The 26536-nt window shown below is 34.7% G+C and overlaps 1 protein-coding gene across 4 annotated transcripts in view; it reads left to right on the forward strand.

The window, feature by feature from the left end:
• Positions 1 to 25312, forward strand: part of LOC114328616 (L-threonine ammonia-lyase) — a 120521-nt gene extending 95209 nt beyond the window's left edge. For all 4 annotated transcript variants that reach the window (XM_028277506.2, XM_028277508.2, XM_050654339.1 and 1 more), the window contains 6 exons: positions 9887 to 10174; positions 12978 to 13140; positions 14292 to 14447; positions 15780 to 15916; positions 21201 to 21426; positions 24710 to 25312. In XM_028277506.2, coding sequence (XP_028133307.1) covers positions 9887 to 10174; positions 12978 to 13140; positions 14292 to 14447; positions 15780 to 15916; positions 21201 to 21426; positions 24710 to 24844 — 1105 coding nt within the window. In that variant the 3' untranslated portion in view covers positions 24845 to 25312. The remainder of the gene's footprint in view (positions 1 to 9886; positions 10175 to 12977; positions 13141 to 14291; positions 14448 to 15779; positions 15917 to 21200; positions 21427 to 24709) is intronic.
• Positions 25313 to 26536: the final 1224 nt, after the last annotated feature.

The following is a 26536-nucleotide window of genomic DNA, read 5'->3' on the forward strand; positions in this document are numbered from 1 at the left end:
ACACATTTTATTTGATATCACATCACGGTAAACAACATCAACATGTTCTGCGATTACTTACTTACTTTACTCCTCTTGATTCCATTTGGAACATAGGGCCTCTACAGTCCCCCTCTATTCATCTCTGTTTCTGGCCAGGGCTTTCACTTCTTTCCATGTTAACCCATTGTCTTCTAGCTCTCTGTTAATATTTCTTTTCCAGGATGTCATTGGTCTGCCTTGTTTTCTTTTTCCAGTTGGTTGGTAATCCAGGGCTTATTTGGTTATATCATCTTCATTTTTCCTTAATGTGTGTCCAATAAACTTCCATTTGCGTCTGTTTATCGTTTTGGCTATCGGCTCTTGATTAGTTTTTCTCCAAAGTTCCTTGTTACTTATCCGATTTGGCCAATATATTTGCAATATTCGTCTAAGGCATCTATTTACAAATGTTTGAACCTTTTGTATAATCTTTTTCTCTATTTTCCAAGTTTCTGCTGCATATAGCAGAATGCTCTTTACATTTGTATTAATATCCTGATTTTGGTTTTGGTTGTTAATTTATTGGACTCCCATGTTTTCTTCAGCATATAGAACGCATATTTTGGGCTTTAGTTATCCTTCCATTAATTTCCTCTTCTATTCAACCGCTAGCGTCAATTATGCTTCCCAGATAGCAAAACTTCTGTACATTTTCTACTTCTTCTCCTTCAATGAATATACCCATTTCTCTTTCCGTATTTATCTTCATAAGTTTGGTTTTTCTTGTGTTAATCTCTAGTCCTATTTTTCTTGCTTCTTTTGTCACCTTTTCTGTTTTTTCTGCATATGTTGTCTTTTTTCGGACACCAGACATATATCATCTGCAAAGTCTAGATCTTCAAGCTGACCGAAAGCATTCCATCTAATTCCTGTTTTATTTTTCGTTGCCTTCTTCATGACCCAGTCAATTAAGATCAAAAATATGGTTGGAGATAGAATACACCCCTGTCTGACTCCACTGTCTATGTTGATTGGTTCTGTGAGTTTCCCATTGTGCATGATTTGTGCGGTATAGTTTTCATAGAACAATTTGATAATTCTTATATATTTTAATGGAATTCCATATCTCTTTAATATTTCCCACATTTTTTCTCTGTTAATCCGGTCAAAGGCTTGTCTAAAGTCAATGAAATTTATATAGATTTTGCTCTGCCATTCTATTGTTTGTTCTACAATGTTTCTTAATGTGTTAATATGATCTGTGCATGCTTTATTACTTCTGAAGCCCGCTTGGTTTGGTCTTAACAACTGGTCTATAGTTTCTTTCATTCTTTCTAGTATCATCCTTGTCATGACTTTACTCACTGTAGAAAGTAGTGTTATTGCTCTCCAATTGTTACAATTCGTTTGATCTCCCTTCTTGGGTATCTTTACAATTATACCTTTTTTCCAATCATCATCAGGTATTCTCTCCTCCTGCCATATTCTGTTTACTAGTACATACAGGATTTCTTCCGATGTTTCTCTATCTGCTTTCAGTAGTTCTGTGGTAATGTTATCTATTACAGCAAGCTGCTTTCCCTCTTTTCAGCTGTTGTATTGCTTTACTTACTTCTTTTTTTGTGAATTCCGATTCGGTGAAGCTTAGTTCTTCCTTTATTTCTTCATTTTCCATTTCGTGTTCTATTATTCTGTTGGCATATACTTCTCTAAAATGTTCGATCCATCTCTCAACTATTTCCTTTTCATTCTTCAATATTTTCCCGTTCTTGTCTTTTACATGCTCAACGTTCATTTTTCCGCGCGAGCTTAGTTTTTTCGTCGTTTTATATAGAGTTCCCATGTCGTTGTTTTTTGCTGCTGTTTCTGCTTCTATTAACAGTTCTTCGTTATATTGTCTTTTGTCGTTTCTCGCACTTTTTTTAACTTCTTTATCTTTCTCTCTATATTCTCTCTTCATTTGTTCCCTATCTCTTAGATCATTTTTTAGCATTTTACATTTAAGTAGTTTCCTTTCGTTTATTTTTTCCCACGTGCTTCTCGATAGCCATGGTTTATTACTTCTTTTTTGTATTCCTATCGTTTCTTTTGCTGCTTGTGTATATACATACTTGCATTTATCCCACAGCTCTTCTATCGTGGCATTTTCTGTGTTGTAAGTTTTATTATATAATTCTCTTAACTTGGTCTTATATTCTTCAGTACTTTCATTTCCGTCTTTGAGCCAGTGAACGTCATATCTTTCTCGTTGTTCCATTGGCGTTTTCTTACTTCTGGCTAGTTTGAGTTTGATTTTGGCTCTAATCAACATGTGGTCGGACCCTATGTCTGCCCCTCTCATTGCTCTAACATCTAAGAGTGAGTGCTTCCATGTCTTATCTATGGTTATGTGGTCAATCTGATTGTGTGTTTGTCCATCGGGGGATGTCCATGTTACTTTATGTATGCGTTTGTGTTGAAATATACTTCCACCTATGACTAAACTATTTTGGTTGCAGAAATCTATAAACATGTTACCATTCTCATTAATTTGTCCCAATCCTTCTTTCCCCATTACAGTTTCTCTTCTACTATTATTCGTTCCTATTTTGGTATTCATATCTCCGATTATCATCACAATATCTTTTTTATATTTATTTTGTATTTTATCGTATGCCATCTGTAGCTGTTGGTAAAACTCATCTTTTATGTCCTGTTCTTTTTCATTTGTTGGTGCATATACATTAACAATTATTAGATTTTTATATCTCGCTTTGAATCTAGCCATTATTATTCTATCCGAGATGGCTTCCCATTCTATTAGGGCATCTGTTGCTTCTTTTGAAATCATGAATGCAACACCACTCTCGTGTCGGTCTTTTTCGCCACATTTTCCCGAGTATATAACCGTTTTGGTGTGTTCAATTCTTGTTTTCCACATCCCTTCCATCTAATTTCAGATAATCCTAATATACTAATGTTATTTTTATCCATTTCTTTTGCCACTTAATGTGTTTTACTTGTTTCAAACATTGTTCGGACATTCCAACATCCTATGTACGTTGTTTTTCTCAAATCCATTTCCGTTGCCATTTTCGTCATCGCGTTATCCGTCCTATTTCCGAGGCTTGTAGAGGTTTCTTTAGCAATATTATTTTTATGTGGTGAGGTCGCTAACCTCACGCACAACCCTCCTCCTTTCTCATCCTGGGCTTGGGACCAGGCAATGGTGGAGTTTGTTCTGCGATTAGTCACCAAATAAAAGTGACGTCAACATTTTCTTATTGATGGAAAGTCATTATAGTTTTCATCGTTATAGTACACTGTGTATCTAGTAGGAAAAGCTTAACATTCCCGGAAGATGTAAAGATTGCCGTCGAGGCGCAAGCCGAGACAAGGGAATACAGAGTCCGGGAATGTGGCTTTCCCTACGAGGTATACATACTATTTTTCCTAGAATAGAACATTGAAATTATATTAAAATAAACGTGTTAAAATGCCACCAAATACAGGTTTTGTAACTATAGAAACAAAAATATTGAATTGTCAAATTTGGCGCATTTGCTTATTTTTGGCAGTATTTTTGGTGTTTTCTCGTGTTTTCTGTGATTGTAATCATTTTAAAAAGCAAAATTACCTAATTTAATCATGAGATGATGAGTGTTCGATTCCTGTTACCCCTCCAGAACTGATTGAAGTAGTAAATAATGCTTCATTAGGTTTATTGCCAACAAAATCCAGAGACAAATATAACTATTGATACAACCGTTTTATGGATTATCGTAAGAATAAAAAAGCAAGTTCTTTCTCAGAAAATGTTGTAATGGCATACTTCTTGGAAAGTTGTTCTTTGATAAATTGTCTGAATCTGCTGCAAAGAAAAAATATATACAGGGTGTCCCGAAAAGATTGGTCATAAATTATACCACAGATTCTGGGATCAAAAATAGGTTGATTGAATCTCACTTACCTATATACAATAGTGCACACAAAAAAAGTTAGAGCCCTTTGAAGTTACAAAATGAAAATCGATTTTTTTTTCATATATCGAAAACTCTTAGAGATTTTTTATTGAAAATGGACATGTGGTATTCTTATGGCAGCAGCATCTTAAATAAAAATTAAAGTAAAATTTGTGTACCCCATAAAAAATTTACAAACCTTTCCCTTAAACCCTCCCAAACTTTTGTGTACGTTCCAATTTAATTTTTATTGTGGCACCATTAGTTAAACACACTGTTTTTAAAACATTTTTGCCTCTTAGGACTTTTTCGATAAGCCAGTGTTTATCGAGATATTTTGAATTTTTATCGAATCCACCACATATTTGTATATGGTTAAGTACGATTATAGAGACCTGTTAATAATCTGAAAATGTATTATATTTATAATTTACATTTTTAGGTATATTTTGAAAAAGAAGCCACATCTCGATAAAAGGTGACTTATCAAAAAAAGACTAAGAGGTAAAAAAGTTTTAAAAACACTGTGTTTAACTAATGGTACCACAATAATAGTTTAATTGGAACGTACACAAACAGTTGGGGGGTTTAAAGGAACAAAACTCCCATAAAAATTTTATGTAAATATATTAAAAAAAGAAGCCGCATCTCTATAAAAACTCGCTTATCAAAAAATATTAAGAGGCAAAAAAGTTTTAAAAACGTTGTGTTTAACTAATGGTACCACAATAATGAATTAATTGGAACGTACACAAAAGTTTGGGAGGTTTAAGGGATCAAACCCCCCATAAAATATTTTTATGGTGTGGACAAATCTCCCTATAATTTTGTTTTAAGATGAACCTGCCATAAGAATGATACATGTCCATTTTCAATAAAAAATCTTGAATAGTTTTCGATATATTGAAAAAAAATGGATTTTCATTTTGTAACTTCAAAGGGCTATAACTTTTTTTATGAGCACATTTGTACTAAGGTAAGTTAGATTCAATCGAACTATTTTTGACTCCAGAATGTATGGTATAATTTATGACCAATCTTTTCGGGACACCCTGTATAACCTTTCAATAGATGTCCCGTAGTTATTTTTCGGTTCCAGGTAACGGCTAAGTATAAGGAAGTATCGAACGTTTCTTTCAAAAATGTCTAAATTCCTGAGCGATTTTCGGAAAATAAATTTATTCCTTAAAACAAAAAACAAATATTTGACATTTGTTACAGTGGCATTTCATGCAAAAACTTTTCTGTACTGTAAAGCATAATTTATTTCTTTTATCTAACGGTCCAGCTAGAACATAAATATAAGCGGGTGTCCTAGGTCCTAGAGCTTATAAGTCCTTTTTGTCTCTCCATGAGTCTTCATGGTTAGCCCGGTCCCTCATTGTAGCCATAACTCCATTAATCCTTATAGTTGGTGGCCTTTTTCGTTTCCTCATATTCGATGGAGTGTAGTCAAAACCTTTTCTTGGCCATCTATTTGCTCATACCATATAAACTTCTTCTTCCTTAAGTTCCATCTTCTATCGAAAGTTGCAAATCATCATGACTATGCGGACCCTGTTGACTGCCGCTCTAAATAATCTGCACTACTGCATTCGAACCTTAAGTTCTTAAGTTTGCCTTAAGTTCTTAAGCCAGGATAATATTATTCATCTTCCCAAAGTTCGCTTTTCTCGGATTTTGCCTTGCATAATAAGTTGTAATAATGAGTATTTTTGTCCTTTCATCACATGTCCTAAGTACTCGTCTTTTCGTCTTTTGATAGTTAATATTAATTCCGTTTCATTTCCTATCCGTCTAGTTATTTGTTTTTGTTTTAATGCCCACGCTACCAAGGCATAAAGAAGAGTAGAGAACATGTAACACCGAAGCATCCTTAGGCGTAGTTTTAACCCTCCAGATATCCAGACAACAAAGACACTTTTTAAGTTTAATGAATGATGCACGTGCTATTTCAATACGTGTCTTAATTTACGTGTTTTGGTCTATGTACATTTGATGTTATCCATGTTCCTAATTAATAGTCTAGGCGCCAAATACACGTCACCGTGTCCTTTTCACTTCTGATGCTCAAACTTAACGGTTTCTTATGGATTTTTGGCCGCTGATTACGAATTTCGAGGGTGGATTTCGATCCGAGTGGTCAAAAAATTGTTATAAACAATTTAATTGTTTATATGGCTCTGGCTCATAAACTAAAAGAGATAAAAAAAAGGTTTCAAATAAAATTAGTTCCCTAATAAAAAATGAAGAAAAAAACGTTTACTAAACTTTAATCCAATAATTAGAACTCAAGATATTGTAAAATTAGTGCACAATGCAAATTGCAAATGGCAAAATAAGTATTTTTTGAAACTTTATCGATCGTAACTCGGCTTCTACGCATGCAAATGAGCCTTAGAAGATCTAATTTTAAAGATTAATTAATAGGCTTCGAATTAAAGTTTGTTAGATTACCTTATATTCATTTGTTTTAAAGTTATACCCGTTTCAAGTTATAATTTTCTTAAAAAAATTGTACATTAATTTGTTTATAAGGGTTTCAAGCAAATTTGAGCTATAAAAAATTATACTTTAAGTAACAATAACGATAGAAGAACTCAATAGAAACATTTTAAGCTTACGAAAATGTTCGTAAGTTTATTTTTGGCCAACATATCGATATTTTGGCTACGAATTTCGTCACTTACTTGACTGTGAGCCGATCTTGCTCCTCATAGCGCGCCATTAAAATATCGATATTTTGCCCAAAAATAAACTTACGAACATTTTCATAAACTCAAATTATTCCTTTTGGATTCTTCTATCATTATTGTTACCTAATTAAAGTATAAATGTTTATAGCTCAAATTTGATTGAAACCCTTATAAACAAATTAATGTACAATTTTTTTAAGAAAATTATAACTTCTAACGGGTATAACTTAAAAAAAAATGAAGATAAAGTAATTTAACAAACTTTGTTTGGAAGCCTATTAATTAAGCTTTAAAATGAGACCTTCTAAGGCGTAGAAGCCGAGTTACGATCGATAAAGCTTTGAAAAATACTTATTTTGCAATTTTTAATTTGCATTGTGCACTAATTTTACAATATCGTGAGTTCTAATTGTTGGATTTAAGTTTAGTAAACGTTTTTTCCTTCGTTTTTCATTAAGGAACAAATATTATTTGAAACTTTTTTTTATCTATTTTAGATTATGATCCAGAGCATTATAAACAATTAAATTGTTTATAACAATTTTTGACCGCTCGGATCGAAATCCCCCCTCGAAATTCGTAATCAGCAACCAAAAATCCATCAGAAACCGTTGAATTTTCCATCAGAATTGAAAAGGACACGGTGACCCCTCTGGCGCCTAGACTATAAGTATTTTTAGTTATCCACACTCTCAATAATTACAGTATCTTCAATAGTCAATTGGATGTTTGCATGTGCTGATTTAGTCACGATCGTGCATTTATTTTTCTTTAAATTCATCTTCAGTCCGTACGTATGCTCATAATCATAAATATCATAAACGGGAGAAAAGCAGAATAGTTCGGCCATATAATTAGAGCACCTAAATGCCATCTACTTCGCCTTATAATACAAGGAAAAGTGAAGAGAAAGATGGATTCGTCGAAAGAAACTCCATGGCTTCTTAATAGCAGACAATGGTGCGCTCTCACATCAGATGAATTATTTCACAGTAGAAGAATAATTAGAAGAATTGTAAACATAGTGATGGCCAACGTCTGAGTACAAACACGACACCTAATGAAGAAGAAGGTGGCATTTATTTTATTTTATTTTTCTCGTTGCCTCATTTGCTCCAGTGTGCTACTTTTAAACAAATTTCAATTATTTTACTTACTGCTAGGTGGAAGCTCTGCAGTGTAGGTTAAATGATGGAAAGGGTACAGTATGCTTCCTTGAGGTTCCTATACTATCATGGGATGCACTTAGATGCAGGAACTATGTCTTTGTAGGTTTCAGCAGAAAGGAGATTTTGTACTATTCCGTGGACCTGTTCCTTTCAACAAAAGGTTTGGTATCTGAGTAAATATCAGAGGAAACTTATACAGTAAGCGCCATGCTAGTTGACACAAGGGTACCTAATTGCTAGGCTTACGGGCTAATCCGGCCCGTTCTCAAATGTAACCTTCATATCTGTCATAGCATATGACTGTCGTGTCATGTATGTCATGTATTTTATAACTTTTACAACTCTAACACAATGATCACTATAAACTTCAAATACAACTGTTCTATAAACTGTCAACTTTCTATATATACATTTTCGGATGTTCTAGACGTCACTAGACATTTCTGGGTTACTCCATGACATCTCGAATAATCCATAATAATCCATAATGAATAATAGTTATTCCATGGCATCTCTAATGTAATACTTCTTTTATTAAACGCTTTTCTTTAGTTCAATAGTTTGGGTCAAATCTTTAGACGTTAATTTGACTGCCTTTTCTTCAATGCAAATGAATGAAAATTTGCAGACATATGCATTCGCGGGAACAATACATGAATAGTCAATAAATTTTTTGTTATGTTTATTAATTGTTTAAATCAAAAACCGATTTTAATAGAGAATGCTTAAATTCTCTTTTTTTTACAATGTAGAAACTTGAAATTTTTACAGATTGTAGCTAATTATATGAACTATACATAATTTTACTTTTTACGTTAATTGTTTACGTTATGCTTCATAAATAAACAAGAAAGTTTCAAATTTTTTGCCGATTCCGACTACTTTTCATGTTTGTACATCATGTTTATAAACATCCTAAGCGGCAACGATTTTGAACGCGCATATCTTTGTTTATATAAACATCGGCGATTACTCGTGTCAAATTTCAATACGATACGAAACAAAACTTCAACCAAAACTCGAATTCAAAAATTCGTGTTTTTAACGTAGTAGTTTTAGAAAAACCACCGGTAGAGACGTTTCGTGCTACAGTTAACATTAGTATTTGTAATTCGCGAGAAATTAACAGCATCTACACCGTGCAATACTAAAGCATTAAAAGAGATGGAAAGTCTGGGAAAACTGTAACAGGTGTAAATAATGATTTTGATTTAAGAAATGTATGAATAAATTACAGAAAATGTACAATGTTTCAAAATGTTGAAATAAATGCAAAAAATGTGTCTATCATATACATCCTTTTTTTTAAACATGACGATATATTTTAATGTTTGAAAAGTGTAAGTCTAAAAAGAAAAAAATTAACAAATATGAAAAAAAATGTTTAAGAAACGCTTTTCTTTAGTTACGAGTGACTAGAATTAAAAATATTATAAAAAAAACAACTAAAAAGCAAAAAATAGAAAAAATTCAAACTCGAAGGATTATTCGAAAAAACTGTTTAAATATACAAAAATCTCACACATTCGTTAAAAAATTGAAAAAAATCTAAGACATTTGTTAAAGAAAAGCGTAGGGCGCGTCTTTATCGAATAAACGGTTTGAGGATAGATACTTTTTTTTACTTTTCGCACCCTAAGCTTTTCTTTAACGAATGTGTTAGATTTTTTCAATTTTTTAACAAATGTGTGAGATTTTTGTATATTTAATCCGTCTAACAGTTTTTTTCGAATAATCCTTTGAGTTCGATTTTTTTTTTTATTTTTTGCTTTTTAGTTGTTTTTGACTACCCTGCTATACTCCCAAAGCCACGTGAGCGGTATAAAACGGGAGACTATTATTATTAGTTGTTTTTTTATAATATTTTTAATTCTAGTCACTCGTAACTAAAAAAAAGAGTTTCTTAAAAAAATTTTTTCATATTTTTTTATGTCAAGGGACTTTTATTATGTAGGATCAATCTGTTTATTTCTCGACATAAAAGTAAACAGTGCAACAAGTGAAGGGTCCAGGACTGCATTAGCTCAGTGTGGCCTTGTGTCTACTAGCTGACGGTTACTATATACTTATAAGATTTAAGTAAAAAAGAACAAAATTTAACGCAAATTTTTTGTTTTAGTTTTAAGGAACGTGGAGCTCGGTACGCCTTAATACAGCTAACGCCCGAGGAGAAAAAACGAGGAGTCATTGCCGCTTCTTTGGGAAATCACGCTCAAGCTCTTAGTTATCATGGATACCAGTTGGAAATTCCAGTAACAGTAGTAATGCCAATAACAGCCCCGATAATGAAAATACAAAAATGTAAAGAATATAATGCTAATGTCATTATGGAAGGACGGAATATGGCAGAAGCCAAGAAAAAAGCAATGCAACTGGCGACGGAAAATAGATGGACTTTTATTAATGGGTAAGTAAGAAATTTATAAAATTGAATATGTAAAATATAACATTGAATGTGTTGAATATGTAAAATTATGCCGCAGAGACACAAACGAGGTGTTACTCATAATTTATAGTTTCTGTGAAGATTATTTATCCATTCCAGAGGAGCATTTGTGGCATACAAGAAGTCAATAACGCTACTAGAGTATGTCGTCAGAGACATTCCATCACGATGTGCTCAATGATTTGACTGAAGATTTGACAGTTCGCATTTGAATAGTGAGTCGCGGCGCAGCCCATGGGTTAAGAGTCTTCCACACTTCTTCTTCTTTTTTTTCTTCTTCTTTTTTTATATATACATGACTCTATCTGTGTCTGTTTTTCAATGTACTTCCAGTAAATTATCGTTCCATCCTTTTCGTGGTCTTCCCACTGATCGTCCTCCTATTGTTGTCTCTCTCCATCCTTACCACTCTATTTGTTGTCATTCGGTTTATGTGGTCGTTCCATTCTACTCTTCTGTTTCTTCTCCAGGTATTAATGTTCTCCACCTTGCATCTTCATCATAGATCTGTACCTCTAGCTCTGTCCCATGATGTCTTACCATCGATTTTTCGAAGGTTTTTCATCTCTGCTGTTTTTAGCAATTTTTGGCCTCTCTGTGTCAGGTCATGTTTCTGCCGCATATGGCATTGTTGGTCTGATGACTGTTTTGTAAATTCTGCCTTTCATTTCTATTCCGATATATTTATTTCTCCATATTGTTTCATTCAGGATTCACTTGATTCTCCACTTCTGTTTCGAGCTTTTCGTAGCTAGTAGTGTGATATTTAAATTCCATCACTTGTTCTATTATCTGATCCACCAGCTCTAATTTAAATTTTAGGAGATTTGCTGTTATAACCATGCATTTTGTATTTTGTGAAAAAATTAACATGTTAAATTTGGGGGTTATATTAAATTGGTGTAGCATAGGTACGTTGTAACTCATCTTCATTTTGAGAGATTAGTATCGCATCGTCTGCATAGCAGATTATTTTAAGTTGTTTCCCCCATTTCACTCAAAGCGGTTTATTTCCATACCTGGTAGATGCTCATTGGGGTTTATTGTTATCTGTGGTCGGGCTACCGTTTCCCAGCATTGCTTCCATTTTGCGGGGTGCTGAAATTTTCCTCATGTACTTGTCTCGCGATCTAGATCTTCAGTGCAATATCTGGAACATCTAAATGTATCGGTTGCTGGCAGTTTGCAATTTTGTTTTTATATTCCCTTATGAGACTCTCTTGTCTACGGATGTCTGGAGGTGTAATATTACTCAAAACAGGTAGCTATGGAGTAGGGGCACATTTAATACATCCTGCGATAATCCTCACGGTTTGAGGACACTTGCGCACCCTGGAGTGCAGCATTCGGCAACTGAGTAGACCAGACAAAGAGGTGATGTTCTGAGGGTGGTGGCATTTGCTCCACCATAGACAGGTACTTACCTGTTATCAAATATGTACAGGTGCCTATAAATTCAAGCTCAAATATTATGTTTTTCGCCGTAGTGGTTTCCAGGAGTTTCTATCGGTATTAAAAAATGACTAAAATATATCAATCATTGTTTTTTCTCCTTTGACTCTTCTAAAAAGATTTCTGCAGCTTAAATATATACAGGGCAATTTATAGCTCTCTAAAGATTAAGGGGTAGATTTACCTTGTGATGGGCTTATTTAATCAGGAACACTATATTTCCCATCAATATTTTATTGGTTGTTAAATACAATGTTTAATATGGATCGTATTAAACTGATGGCGGCACTCAATCCAGGCAACCCCAAATCTAACTGAATCTAACTGAATCTCCGAATATATTCGTGTCCTCTTTATTTATTAGATCGATGTTTGTATACCTTTTTACTTTCATTTCCATGTCAAGTTTAGATATGATATAATAATATGTCTCTGCTTACTTGGCAGAAGTCAACGTGTCATCAAAACACACCTCGATGTGTGTACCCTACATTCGAGGTAAATAACTGATCGTCTGTTTTGTTATTTAACATACTAAGAAATAAAATGTAGAATAGAGAAGGCTAGGAGTGTATTCAATAACGAGGAAAATAACTGATCGTCTGTTTTGTTATTTAACATACTAAGAAATAAAATGTAGAATAGAGAAGGCTAGGAGTGTATTCAATAACATGGCCACACTCTTTAAAAGCCACAACCTTAATTAGGAGATAGAAGTAAGGTTCCTACGATGTTATATCCTCTCAATATTATACTACGGAGTTGAATCCTGGACACTCACTAAAGCGATGGAGAAAATCGTCATTTTTAGATTTTTTTTTCAGTTTTAAATTGTTAATAATTCGAAAACGATTAAATTTAGTGGAAAGTTATAAAAGGCCTTTTTTGTTCTCAATGATCCAAAGAACATAAAATAATGTCTACCCGTGCCGAAAAAATTGATTTTTATAATTTGTTTAAAAACTTTTTTCTTAATAAATGTAGCAATAATTTCGAAATTATGGCATTTAGGTATAGGGAATATAACATGAAAAATAATCAGTGTTTTTTAAGGACTTTAAAACGTAAAAAATATACAGAGTGTTCTATTTGAAATAACAAAGCTCATTAGATTTCCAGAAAAACGGAAGATTTAACAACAATGTAATTACCACTATAATATCTTTCGCATTAGAAGATCCTTACCCACCAAAATCTATAAAAATAGTTCTAGAGGTTTCCGAGAAATTACCGTGTTTCCATACTTTCTAACTACCCTGTATAATATCCTTACATTATATCTATATAACATTAACATGTTTGCCTATTAAAGATACGACAATCCTCGGGTCATAGCTGCCCAAGGAACCATCGGACTAGAAATTATGGAACAAGTAGATGATATAGACGCTGTGGTAGTACCAACAGGTGGAGGAGGACTTTTAGCTGGAGTGGCCGTAGCAGTCAAGACACTAAATCCTAGTATTAAAGTCATTGTAAGTACATATAAGTATATGTTATTATTTATTGTATTTTGCGGAAGCATATTTTTATCATTTTGCTTCCATTTAAACAGCACTCTATAGCATAGGCGTAACCAGGGGGGGTTTTGGGGGTTATAACCCCCCCCCCCATTGAGATGTACTTTGAGCTCTATACGCTTAACACCATAGCCCTCAGAGACCTTCTAGTAGTTGTAACCCCCCCCTTTCAGGTAGTTGTAACCCCCCCCTTAGGATCATCCTGGTTATGCCTATGCTCTATCTATAGTCATCACTTTTAGCTTTTAATCTGTCTGCAGATTCAGACTGTCAAAGCTTTCAATCAATTTTAATTTTTCTGTATTTGAATCAGTATTTTTTAAAGGGCCTAAGTGACCAAAACTAAACTTTTGGGAATTTGAAAAAAACTTTTCATCAGCTTCATTAAAAGGGCGTATGTGATTGAATCACATGCGCCCTTTATTCCTAGGTGTTCTTCTATTTTCAAGTTTTTGACTCTTCTTTCAATATTGCTAAGTATTTCGTTTTCTTCATAATTATTTATAGGCGCACCTTTCTCTATTCCTCTTTTAGTTTTCTTGCCACGTATTACTGATATCTTCCTCATATGGAACCATTACCACCTGGGCCTCGATTTTTGACCCTTCGCTTCGTTATCGATCATTCGCTATCTGTACACCAAACAGATACGAAGCGAATACGTTCGATAACGAAGCGAAGGGTCAAAAATCGATGTCCTGGGCCTCGATTTTTGGCCCTTCGCTTCGTTATCGAACGTATTCGTTTCGTATACTAAACAGATTCGAAGCGAATATGTTCGATAACGAAGCGAAGGGTCAAAAATCGAGGCCCTGGTCGTCTGCGAAACACAATGTCGTAGAAATAATCGTCCCTTATCGGTAATCCCATACCCCTACATTTTGCCTTCCAAGTCATTAGTGCGTGTTCTAAGAAAGATAGTGTTGGTGACGTTGAGCATTCCTGTAGTTAAGCATCCTCTTTTTTTGTTTTGAAGTTGGAAACTATCTTGTTTCCGATTTTTATATATAATTCATTTCCCCTGTATATTTTCTTCATTGCTTATGTTAGGTTAGCTGGTATCAGATACAGATGGTATATTAAATCTATACAACACATTTTTTTAGGGAGTAGAGTCGGAAAGATGTGCAAGTTACACGAAAGCAATAGAACATACCAGCCCAATACATACTGAAATAGAAGCCACATTAGCCGATGGCCTTGCAGTCCCTCAAGTAGGATATAACGCTTGGTTGACTTCTAAAAATTTAGTAGATAAGATGGTAAGAAAGTCAAACAAAATATAATCTTTAGTTATTGTAGTAGTACGGGTTTTTACGCTTACGCTTTATATGCCCAGTTTTCATTATTCCAGTCCAGCATTCCAGTCGAGCGTTGGAGTGTCACTGGAATAATGTGAACCTGCACTGGAATGTATCATTCCAATGATCAAATCCAAAATTCCAGTTGACTGGAATTTTGACAGTCTATTTTTCATTAAAGCTCGCGCATTCCAGCGCCATTGGAATAATGTGAACTGTCAAGCCAATACTTGATTACACGTTTATTCCCAACCTTTTGAATGACTGAAATCATTTTTAGAGTTTGTTGGGTTGGGAATCAGTGCTCCGAAGAGATAAAAATCAAGCATGGAGTTCGACAAGGCTGTATATTGTCACCACTGTTGTTTAGTCTTTATGCTGAAACAATCTTAAATGAAGTATTGGAAATGCAAAAGAGGGCATAATCATTAATGGCGTGCTTATGAACAATATCAGATACGCAGATGACACCTTGTTACACAAGGTGTCATCATTAGGTTGACAAACAGGCAACCGTAAATAATAATAACTATAACGTAACAATAATTGGTAATGACTCAATTGAACGCGTAAGTTTCAAAAGTAGAATTACCAAAGCAAGAACAAGTTTTATGAAATTTAAGTAAATCCTTTGCAGTCATGATCTCGATTTGGAACTTCGCATAAGAATGGTTCGATATTATATATTCCCAGTACTACTTTACGGGGATGAAGCGTGGACCCTGACAGAATCGCTTTTGAAGAACCTACAATAATTTGAGATGTGGGTCTACCGCCGTATTCTGAAGATCAGTTGGGTAGAAAGTCACAATTGAAAGGGTTTTGCAACGTTTGAATAAAAGTTGTGAAGTGGTAAATACGGTTAAAAGGCGTAAAATGGAATATTTTGGTCATATAATGCGTCACCCAGAAAAATATAACATACCTCACCTTGTTATGCAAAGTTAAATAATGGGAAAAAGAAGTGTGGGCCACCGTACAACTTCTTGGCTTAAAAACCTACGCCAATGATTTGGGAAAACTAGCACTGACCTATTTCGTGCGTCAGTAAATAAGACAATATGTAATTGTTAATATGCTGGGAAAAATGGGAGCCAACGATCGACATGCAGTCTCGGCACCTTAAGAAGAAGAGGAAAAAAGAAAAACTGGAATAGTGTGGATGATATCATCCAGTCCAGCACGCGACTGGATTACTCGCTGGATTACTGGACTGAAATAATGTGATCCGGTCATTAGTTTAATTAATTAAAAATAAAATATATATGTATTGCATATACATTTATTCTTCAGGTAGTTGTTAAGGAAGAATGGATAGCTGTGGCCATTTTAAGGTTTATTGAAAAAGAAAAATGTGTTGTTGAAGGAGCGGGAGCGTGCGGCTTGGCAGCCATAATAAGTGGAACTCTTGAGGAATTCAAAGGAAAACGGTAAATATTGTGATATCTTTACCTACGTTACTGCTTTATTCTTCTTTTTTTAGTGTAGACAAGACTCTCTGTTTTTTCCAATGTGCGTCCAGTAAGTTGTCGATCCATCGTTTTCGTGGTCTTCCCACCGATCGTCTTCCTATTAGGGAACCTTCTCTCGCTGTCTTTACTACTCTATTTGTTGTCATTCGGCTTATATCTTCTTCTTTTAGTGCCTATTCGTTTCGAATATTGGCGATCATTCTGGCTATAATTATTTTATTAACTGATGCTTTAAATAGATTAGTTGTTGTTGTGGAGAACCATTTCCTCAGGTTCTTTAATCATGATATTCTTCTTCTCCCAATTCCTCGCTTTCCGAATACTTTACCTTGAAGGATTACCTTCAGTAATCTGTATTTAGCGCCGTTTCTCATTATGTGTCCGAGATATTCTAACTTTCTCCTTTTAATGGTATACATCACCTCTCTTTCTTTGCGCACTCGTCGTAATACGGTCTCGTTGGTTATCTTGTCCGTCCATGATATCCTTAGGATTCGCCTGTATAGCCACATCTCGAAGGCTTCAAGTTTTTTCTCCATTGCTTCAGTGGGTGTCCAGGATTCAACTCCGTAATACAATATTGAGAAGATATAACATCGTAGGAGCCTTATTTTTATCTCCACATTAAGGTTATGGCTTTTAAAGAGTTTGGCCATGTTATTGAATGCACTCCTAGCCTTCTCTATTCTACATTTTATTTCTTGTGAGTGATCCCATTGTTCATTTACTATTGTTCCAAGGTAGTTATACTGTTTTACTCGGTCCACTGGTGTATTAATGATAAGTAGTTGGGCGTCTCTAATTTTATTTTTGCTGATGATCATAAATTTAGTTTTTGATATATTTACTTGAAGTCCAAATCTTTCACTTACTTCATTTACTTTGTTTATTAGTTGCTGTAAACTTTTCAAACTGTCTGCAAAAATAACGGTGTCGTCTGCATAGCGGATGTTGTTTAGGCGTTCTCCATTTAGAAGTATTCCATTTTCGCAATTTTCCAAGGCTTCACTAAATATTTCCTCTGAATATAGGTTAAATAATATAGGTGAAAGTATACAACCTTGTCTAACACCTCGTAGAATCTGAATCGCTTCCGTTGGTTCACCTCCAAGATTCGTTCTTATTGTGGCTGATTGGTTCCAGTAAAAATTTTGTATTATACGTCAGTCTTTATCGTCCATTTGGGCTTTTGTTAGAACATCCATCATTTTTCGGTGTTGAACTGTATCAAATGCTTTTTGGTAGTCCACAAACCAGGTGTAAATATCGCAAGTCATATCTCTGCATCTTTGAAATAAAACCTGTAGACTAAACAGTGCATCTCTTGTACCTACGCCTTTCATGAATCTAAACTGTGTGTCTTGTAGTCTCTCTTCGCATAGCTTGTATATTCTACGATGTATAATTCTAAGAAAAAGTTTTAATGTATGTCTCTCGTTAGACTTATTAGCCTATATTCTCCGCACTTTTTTGCTCCCTGTTTCTTTGGTAAGGTAATAAATTCTTAAACTAGCCAATCTTTCGGGATATTGCCTGTGTCAAAAATATTATTGAAGATTTTACATAAAACTCAGTCTGGTCCTGGAGCTCTACCTTCTTTTAGTGATATTATGGCTGCTCTTATTTCGGGTCTAGGACGCTTCATCGCCGCCGTTTCGATGCCGCCAGTTCGATGCCGATGCCGGCCGATTCATCGCCAGTCAATTAATCGCTATCTGATATATTTCCGAATTTTCGACAGTTACAATTATTAGTTATTTTTTGTATTAATTAGGAATTCTAGGAAATGCGAAATATGACGGCGATGAAATGGACTGGCGATGAACCGGCGGCATCGAAACGGCCGGCGATGAACCGGCGGCATCGAAACGTCCCATTCCGCTTATTTCTGCCACTAGTATAGGTGGTCCTGTTTCCGTATTGTATAGGTATTGAGGACTGGTTCTCCCTCTCATCAAAAAATAAATTTCGTATGTAATTTTTCAAGATATTATTGATACTCTCTTTGTCCACGATTATCTCTCCATTGTCATTAACAAGTTTACTTATTCTTCTGTTTTTACATTTGCCTGTAATTTCTCTTACCTTCTTATGCACGTTGAAGTCGTCGTATTTACTTTGCAGAATTTCGATTTCTTGGCATTTTTTCTCCAGTTCTTTCTGTTTGGCTTCTCTGATCTTTTTCTGTATCTCTCGCTGTAATGTTTTATACATGGAGTTATCGTTCTTGTTTTTTCTTCTTTCTTCGATTAGTTGCAGAATCTCTGTCATCATCCATGTCTTATTCTTACCTTCTTCGTTCTTCATAAAATTGTCTTTAATGTCGTCTATCGTTTTATTAAGGGATTCTATCTTATCTTCTGTGCTTTCCGTTGTATTATCGATTTCTTTGAATTTTCTATTTAATGTTTTGCTGACTATTTCTTTTACTTCGCTACATTTCAGTTTTCTCATGTCATGTTTTTTACAGTATTTCCGCGTATTTTCTTTAACTTGGTTCTATACACGCCCACTAAAATATTGTGGTCAGATTGAATATCAGCGCCTGGGTAGGTTTTAACACTGTTGAAACTATTTCGATATCTTTTGTTAACAAGCATATAGTCTATTTGTTTTCTTATAATAACGTCTTCTCCGTTGTCTCTAGGTGATTTCCACATATACAGGCGTCTAGGTGATAGTTTGTAAAATGTGTTTGGCACGATTAAGTTAGCTCAGCTGCAAAGATACTCATTGTTTCTCCGCGTTGACTTCTCTCTCCTAATCCATGTGGACCAATATGTTGTCCTTCTTTTCCGTTACCTATTTTCGCATTGAAATCTCCCATGACTATAAGAAGTTCGTGTCTCGGTATATCTCTTATAAGGTTGCTTATTTGTTTGTAGAATTCTGATATTTCTTCATCACTGTGGTCTGCTGTGGGTGCATAGACTTGAATGATGTTTGTATTCACCGGTGACGTATTTTTTTGTAACAGGAGGATTCTATCGTTCACTGGTGTGAAGTTGTTGTCATGTTTGGCTATACTTTTATGTGTGATAATTCCAACTCCATTTTCTGATCCTGAATAGTATACTCTGTAGTCTTCTATGTCACAATAACTTGAGTCAGGCCACCTCATTTCGCTTGTGCCCATTATTTCTATGTCCATGCTGTTAAATGCCTTTTTAAGAATCACGAAACATAAATAAGCCGGTTTGTTGTATTCTAATGAACTCGCCTCATTATAAATATAGCGTCGGTGCATGATCTTCCCGACCTAAAATCTCGTTCTTCCATAATGTTATAATTTCATTTAGTTTGTTTGTTATCACTTTGGTTGTTAATTTTAATGTTTTGTTGAATAAGTTAATTGCTCTGTAATTCTACGGATTTAATTTGTCTCCCTTTTTGAAGAGAGTTATCAGGATGCTTGCTCTCCTTTCTTGTGATATTCTGCTACGTTCAATTATTTTTTGGATTAGTTTTAATAGTTTTTGGTCAGATCTTGTCCTCCGTGCTTTAGGGGTTCATTCGAGATTCTGTCTTCTCCCGGTGATTTTCTACTTTTTAATTTCCTTATGCTTAAAACAGATTATTGCTTTGTTGTATAAGTCCTGTTGGTTATCTAAATGTAAAAATGTAAATAGAAGAACAATGAACAGTAAGCGCAGAGACAGACAAACCACTCTGGAGCGCTACTCTGTGGATCCACAAAGTGGCATAAACAGGCGATTTTGTAGCCCTAATGATTTTGTAATAGACGCCACAGTGGCCAGCAACTGTCTCCGATCCTCGCCATTGTAGTGATGTTGATTATAGTTACTTTCGAGTATTCGTTACAAATTGTTACTTTTCTATAAGTAATCATTTAAAGTATTCATTACTTTGATTACTTTGATTACTTTTGTATTTGAGTACCGGTAATCATATCGAGAATCGCATTTCTCAGTACATATTTTGTATTAGTATTAGTAGGATACTTTGATTACTATGATTACTCTTGTATTTGAGTACCGGTAATCATATCAAGAATCGCATTTCTCAGTATTTCGTATAAGTATAAGATCCGATATAACGACCTTCACCGATCTATTTAATGGATAGAAATTAAATATGTAATTGTTTGGTCATTGCTGCTCCACAATATCAGTAATCTCGAGTAATCTGTTTGCATCAATTAAGTGCCAAAAACAAACCCTCGAAACTCTAGATGACGTACCTTAGCAGTAACCCTGGGCACCCAGGTGCTTTAGAGGTCAGTTCTGATTGCAAATTCGTGTTCAGTGACCCCAAATACCCCGAAATAAGAAAATCTGGCCCTTAATATACTGATTTTAACACGTTTATGCATTTTTCGATGCGTTTTATACACTTTAAAATGTAATAATGCATTTCCACCTATTTTTTTTGTTGTAGACTTTTTTCCAGACGTCATCCTAATCCTAAATACAATGCAAAAAGTTGTAAGTCTCTATGTACCTACTATATTTAAAAATATATTTATTCCTGTATTTTTAGTGTTAAATGTCCGGGTCTAATAAAAATAATGCCATACCTAATAAAATTAAAGTTGATGATCATAGTCTAGAAATATTATCATTTCTACATATTTTCCGGTCAATCTAAGCTATTTTTTTTTCTAGGCCTGATAAGAATAATGTGTATTTATTATTAAAATCTAATGTGTTGTTTTATTTTCAAAAGAACTAAGATCTGTGAAATTAGTGAATTATCTACCTCGACAAATCGTATTGACATCTGTTTCTGGGTGCATGCTTTGTAAAATGATATACCTCCCTCTATTTCAGCTACTTCTCAGCGCCCTGTAATCCTGTAAAACTCTTCATAGCCTTCGCCCTTCATAGATAAAATTTTAATTAACTGTACTTGATACCGAACACTCGTGGAATACCGGTCCGACTCCGATATCAACCGATTAGATACAATACTCAAAATCAAAATAGGTACTCGCTCTGATACGATTGGTACGAAGTAACGAAGTAATCAGAGTAATCAAAGTAATCAAAGTAACGATTTACCTCTCTGTACAGTAATAGTTACTTTCGGTATTCGTAAGTAACGAGTACTTTGTAACGAATATATACTTTTTCAACATCACTCCGCCATTGTGGCGTCCATTACAAAATCATTGAGGCTACAATATCGCCTGTTTAAGCCACTTTGTGGATGCACAGAGTAGCGCTGCAGAGTGGTTTGTCTGTTTCAGTTCTAAAGAATAACCTTATACATATTATTTTAGGGTTGTACTTATTTTAACTGGAGGTAACATCGACACAACTCTCTTAGGTCGCTGCATAGAACGAGGTTTAGCAGCTGATGGTCGTTTAGTAAAGTTTAAAGTTAAAGTCAGCGACAGGCCTGGCGGTATCTCAGAACTTTGCAAGATTATATCATCAGTTGGAGTTTCCATTAAGGATATTATGCACGAAAGAGCGTGGGTAGCATCAGACATTTTCAGTGTAGAGGTAAGTAAATATAATTTTTGTTTTACAGCTCGTCTTTAACTTTTCAGAAGCCTTGAACCTCTCTTAACTTTTGAGCTAATATAATTTTGTTTAAACTCCCTAGCCGGCGACCTTCGAATTGTCCAAATATATATACCTAAATCTACTCTATTCGTTTTTGTCTTTAGAATTTGGACTAATTTTTTATCTCAGTAACACACCTGCACATCCACAATAATATCCATGCATCTTTGAGCTAGGAAGACACTTCCTACTTCTCAGTTGGTCTGTGCCCATTGAACTGGCAAGAACCACGCTTTTTATTCGGGCAGGGAACCATGTTGCCCTTTGAGTATTCATAGCATATTTTAATCTATTAACATCGACTTGAAGTCGCCATATTTTATACAATAATATTATGTAAACCATATATTTTGAGGTTACTTACTTACTTACTTTACTCCTCTTGACTCCATTTGGAACATAGGGCCTCTACAGTCCCCCTCCATTCATCTCTGTTTCTGGCCAGGGCTTTCACTTCTTTCCATGTTAACCCATTGTCTTCTAGCTCTCTGGTAATATTTCTTTTCCAGGATGTCATTGGTCTGCCTTGTTTTCTTTTTCCAGTTGGTTGGTAATCCAGGGCTTGTTTGGTTATATCATCTTCATTTTTCCTTAATGTGTGTCCAATAAACTTCCATTTGCGTCTGTTTATCGTTTTGGCTATCGGCTCTTGATTAGTTTTTCTCCAAAGTTCCTTGTTACTTATCCGATTTGGCCAATATATTTGCAATATTCGTCTAAGGCATCTATTTACAAATGTTTGAGCCTTTTGTATAATCTTTTTCTCTATTTTCCAAGTTTCTGCTGCATATAGCAAAATAATCTTTACATTTGTATTAAATATCCTGATTTTGGTTTTGGTTGTTAATTTATTAGACTCCCATGTTTTCTTCAGCATATAGAACGGATTTTGTGCTTTAGTTAACCTTCCATTAATTTCCTCTTCTATTCCACCGCTAGCGGCAATTATGCTTCCCAGATAGCAAAACTTCTGTACATTTTCTACTTCTTCTCCTTCAATGAATATACCCATTTCTCTTTCCGTATTTATCTTCATAAGTTTGGTTTTTCTTGTGTTAATCTCTAGTCCTATTTTTCTTGCTTCTTTTGTCACCTTTTCTGTTTTTTTCTGCATATGTTGTCTTTTTTCGGACACCAGACATATATCATCTGCAAAGTCTAGATCTTCAAGCTAACGGAAAGCATTCCATCTAATTCCTGTTTTATTTTTCGTTGCCTTCTTCATGACCCAGTCGATTAAGATCAAAAATATGGTTGGAGATAGAATACACCCCTGTCTGACTCCACTGTCTATGTTGATTGGTTCTGTGAGTTTCCCATTGTGCATGATTTGTGCGGTATAGTTTTCATAGAACATTTTGATAATTCTTATGTATTTTAATGGAATTCCATATCTCTTTAATATTTCCCACATTTTTTCTCTGTTAATCCGGCCAAAGGCTTGTCTAAAGTCAATGAAATTTATATAGATTTTGCTCTGCCATTCTATTGTTTGTTCTACAATGTTTCTTAATGTGTTAATATGATCTGTGCATGCTTTGTTACTTCTGAAGCCCGCTTGGTTTGGTCTTAACAACTGGTCTATAGTTTCTTTCATTCTTTCTAGTGTCATCCTTGTCATGACTTTACTCACTGTAGAAAGTAGTGTTATTGCTCTCCAATTGTTGCAATTCGTTTGATCTCCCTTCTTGGGTATCTTTACAATTATACCTTTTTTCCAATCATCAGGTATTCTCTCCTCCTGCCATATTCTGTTTATTAGTACATACAGGATTTCTTCCGATGTTTCTCTATCTGTTTTCAGTAGTTCTGTGGTAATGTTATCTATTCCAGCTGCTTTCCCTCTTTTCAGTTGTATTGCTTTACTTACTTCTTTTTTGTGAATTCCGATTCGGTGAAGCTTAGTCTTCCTTTTTTTCTTCATTTTCCATTTCGTGTTCTATTATGCTGTTGGCATATACTTCTCTAAAATGTTCGATCCATCTCTCAACTATTTCCTTTTCATTCTTCAATATTTTCTCGTTTTTGTCTTTTACATGCTCAACGTTCATTTTTCCACGCGAGCTTAGTTTTTTTGTCGTTTTATATAGAGTTCCCATATCGTTGTTTTTTGCTGCTGTTTCTGCTTCTATTAACAGTTCTTCGTTATATTGTCTTTTGTCGTTTCTCGCACTTTTTTTAACTTCTTTATCTTTCTCTCTATATTCTCTCCTCATTTGTTCCCTATCTCTTAGCTCATTTTTTAGCATTTTACATTTAAGTAGTTTCCTTTCTTTTATTTTTTCCCACGTGCTTCTCGATAGCCATGGTTTATTACTTCTTTTTTGTATTCCTATCGTTTCTTTTGCTGCTTGTGTATATACATACTTGCATTTATCCCACAGCTCTTCTATTGTGGCATTTTCTGTGTTGTAAGTTTTATTATATAATTCTCTTAACTTGGTCTTATATTCTTCAGTACTTTCATTTCCGTCTTTGAGCCACTGAACGTTATATCTTTCTCGTTGTTCCATTGGTGTTTTCTTACTTCTGGCTAGTTTGAGTTTGATTTTGGCTCTAATCAACATGTGGTCGGACCCACTTTTGAGGTTACCACTTTTAATAGTGTGCTAGTTTCATCTACTCAGCAGAATACACTGAAGATTTTCTAAATTATATCTAAAACGTTTTGCAATCCATTTGGATGACATTTTAAGAAGTTGTTTAATTAACTATTTTATACCAATATACAAATCGAAGTTTTTTACTTCTGTAAGTATGAGTTTTTTAACTATGGTTATACAGCCAGCTACTGCGATTTTCCCATTGATTTTATATGAAAAAGTGTTTGTCCGACAAATATGTTGGGCATTTTAATAAGTCTGACACGTAGAACATATCAAATGACAGGAAATATGTTGGTGATAAATAGCAGCATAATTTTAAAATGAGCAGTATAATAACGAAAGGGTAACAAAGTTCTGTCCGACAAAATACATGGGACGTTTTCGGAGTCTGAGGTAGAAACCTGAAACCTGTTCCACAATTAAAACTTCCTCTGTTCCAGTGTTCTCGTGCATCAAAGTTTGTCCGACTAGACAGCGTTAACCTATTAACAAATTTTCAGCTTGCTATGTATTAATAAACCTTTTTTGGTACGCCGGATCCAGGCCTATAATTGCATTGGTATCTTTGTTTAACTAATACACATGAGGACTACATTTCTATTTTCTGATTTCAGGTAAAAGTAGTATGTGAAACCAGGGATTACAACCACACCATAGAACTAAGAGATCGTTTGAACTCAAAATATAAGAAGGTGGTTTTTGATAACCTTCCAAAAAGAGAGCAAGTATCATCGTCAACTGATTATTAGAAACATCAGCATAAAGGCTGATTTATGTTAGAACTGGGACGTGGACGGCACGTTGAAGAATCGTCTGGTGTGAAAAACATTGACTAGTTTATCATACAACGGAACGGGGCGACTCCGGAGACGTGCTACGACGTGCGTTTTCTATTGTTCTACGGCAAGTATCGTGCACGTCCCGTCCTAACATAAATCAGCCTTTAATGTATGTTTTTAAATACGAAGAAACTTTCATTGCGTTTATTATAATATAACATAATACTGTGTTATTATTTGTGAGGTTTTTGTTTCTGAACTAGTCAACTACATATATTACATATCGGTTTAGTATGTTCACACTTAAAATTCGTTATTCAAATTTTTATTTGAATAACAAAATGTGTATGACTATTCAAATATAAAATAGGACGTATAATTATTGTAATAAAATTGTTAAAGCTAGAAATGTGATTTCAAATAAATTAATATTACTGATGTTTTTTTTATTGTAGGTACTAGTATTTTGTTGTACTTGTACATTATAGCAACCCACATGTAACAATAGGTGTCAAAATAGATGGTGAAATTATTAATAACATCAGATACGCAGATGACACCGCCGTAATGGCAGAGAGTCTAGAAGACCTTCAAACCCTGTTAACCGCTGTAAACAACGAATATACTGCAAAGGGCTGAACAATCAACGCAAAGAAAACAAAATGAATGGTGCTCGGAAAAATTAATGTCGAAGACTCAGTACTACAATTAGATAACAAAATCCTGGAAAGGGTGGAACACTTTAGATATCTTAATAGCTGGGATTGACTGCAGGATTGAAAGTGATGAGGAAGTTTCGACCAGAATAGAACTTGCACGAAAAAGCTTTATTAGCTGGTGAATTTGACGCGATAAAAACTTTCGATAAGATGCTGGTTGCAAGTGATACAAACGTGTGAAAGATATGAATTTATTGACTCTAAAACACTAAATTAAACAGTAAAATATAGAATAAGTCCGTTACACTTTGAACTGTCTAAAGTTGGATAAACACGACACGACCACTTTGAAGAGATTACGATGCACAAGATTTTAAGATGATAAGGGATTGTTTCACCCATATGATTTGATCGTGGTGACTCGACACGTATGCTTTATGAACCTTTCTTGGCGACTCCCCTTATCGTATGAGGACATGTGTATATATCTATATATAAATACCACGTTGTCATGTCATAAGAAAAGGCATTAAATTAAAGTAAAGTAGAAGAGGGCATAAAGAGCTGGCGTTCTGTATTGTGCAGTAGAATTCTGTCATTGACCACATGATTAACAGTATTGAAGTGCTACGTCCTATTTGTTCTATGGATGTGAAAACTGGACAACAAAAGTGAAGAATCTCAACAAATTAGAAGCGTTCGAGTTGTGGTGTTACCGTCGCATGCTCAGAATCCCGTGGAAAGCACACATATCCAACGAACGTATGCACAAATAATTAGAATTGAACAACACCATAAAAATGAGAAAAGTTCAATACTTCGGTCATATAATGATAGGACCTAAAAATCGAAGGAAAACGCTTGATTGGAAGAAAACAACTATCCTAGCTGCATAACATTAGACAATGGACATGTTGAACGATCGAGGAATTGTTTCATATAGCTGCCGACCTAGAAACATTAATCAGCTTGTAAATACGATAGCCAATGCTTGAAAACAAGC

Source organism: Diabrotica virgifera, chromosome 6 (assembly GCF_917563875.1).
Source record: "Diabrotica virgifera virgifera chromosome 6, PGI_DIABVI_V3a".
Lineage (NCBI taxonomy): Eukaryota > Metazoa > Arthropoda > Insecta > Coleoptera > Chrysomelidae > Diabrotica > Diabrotica virgifera.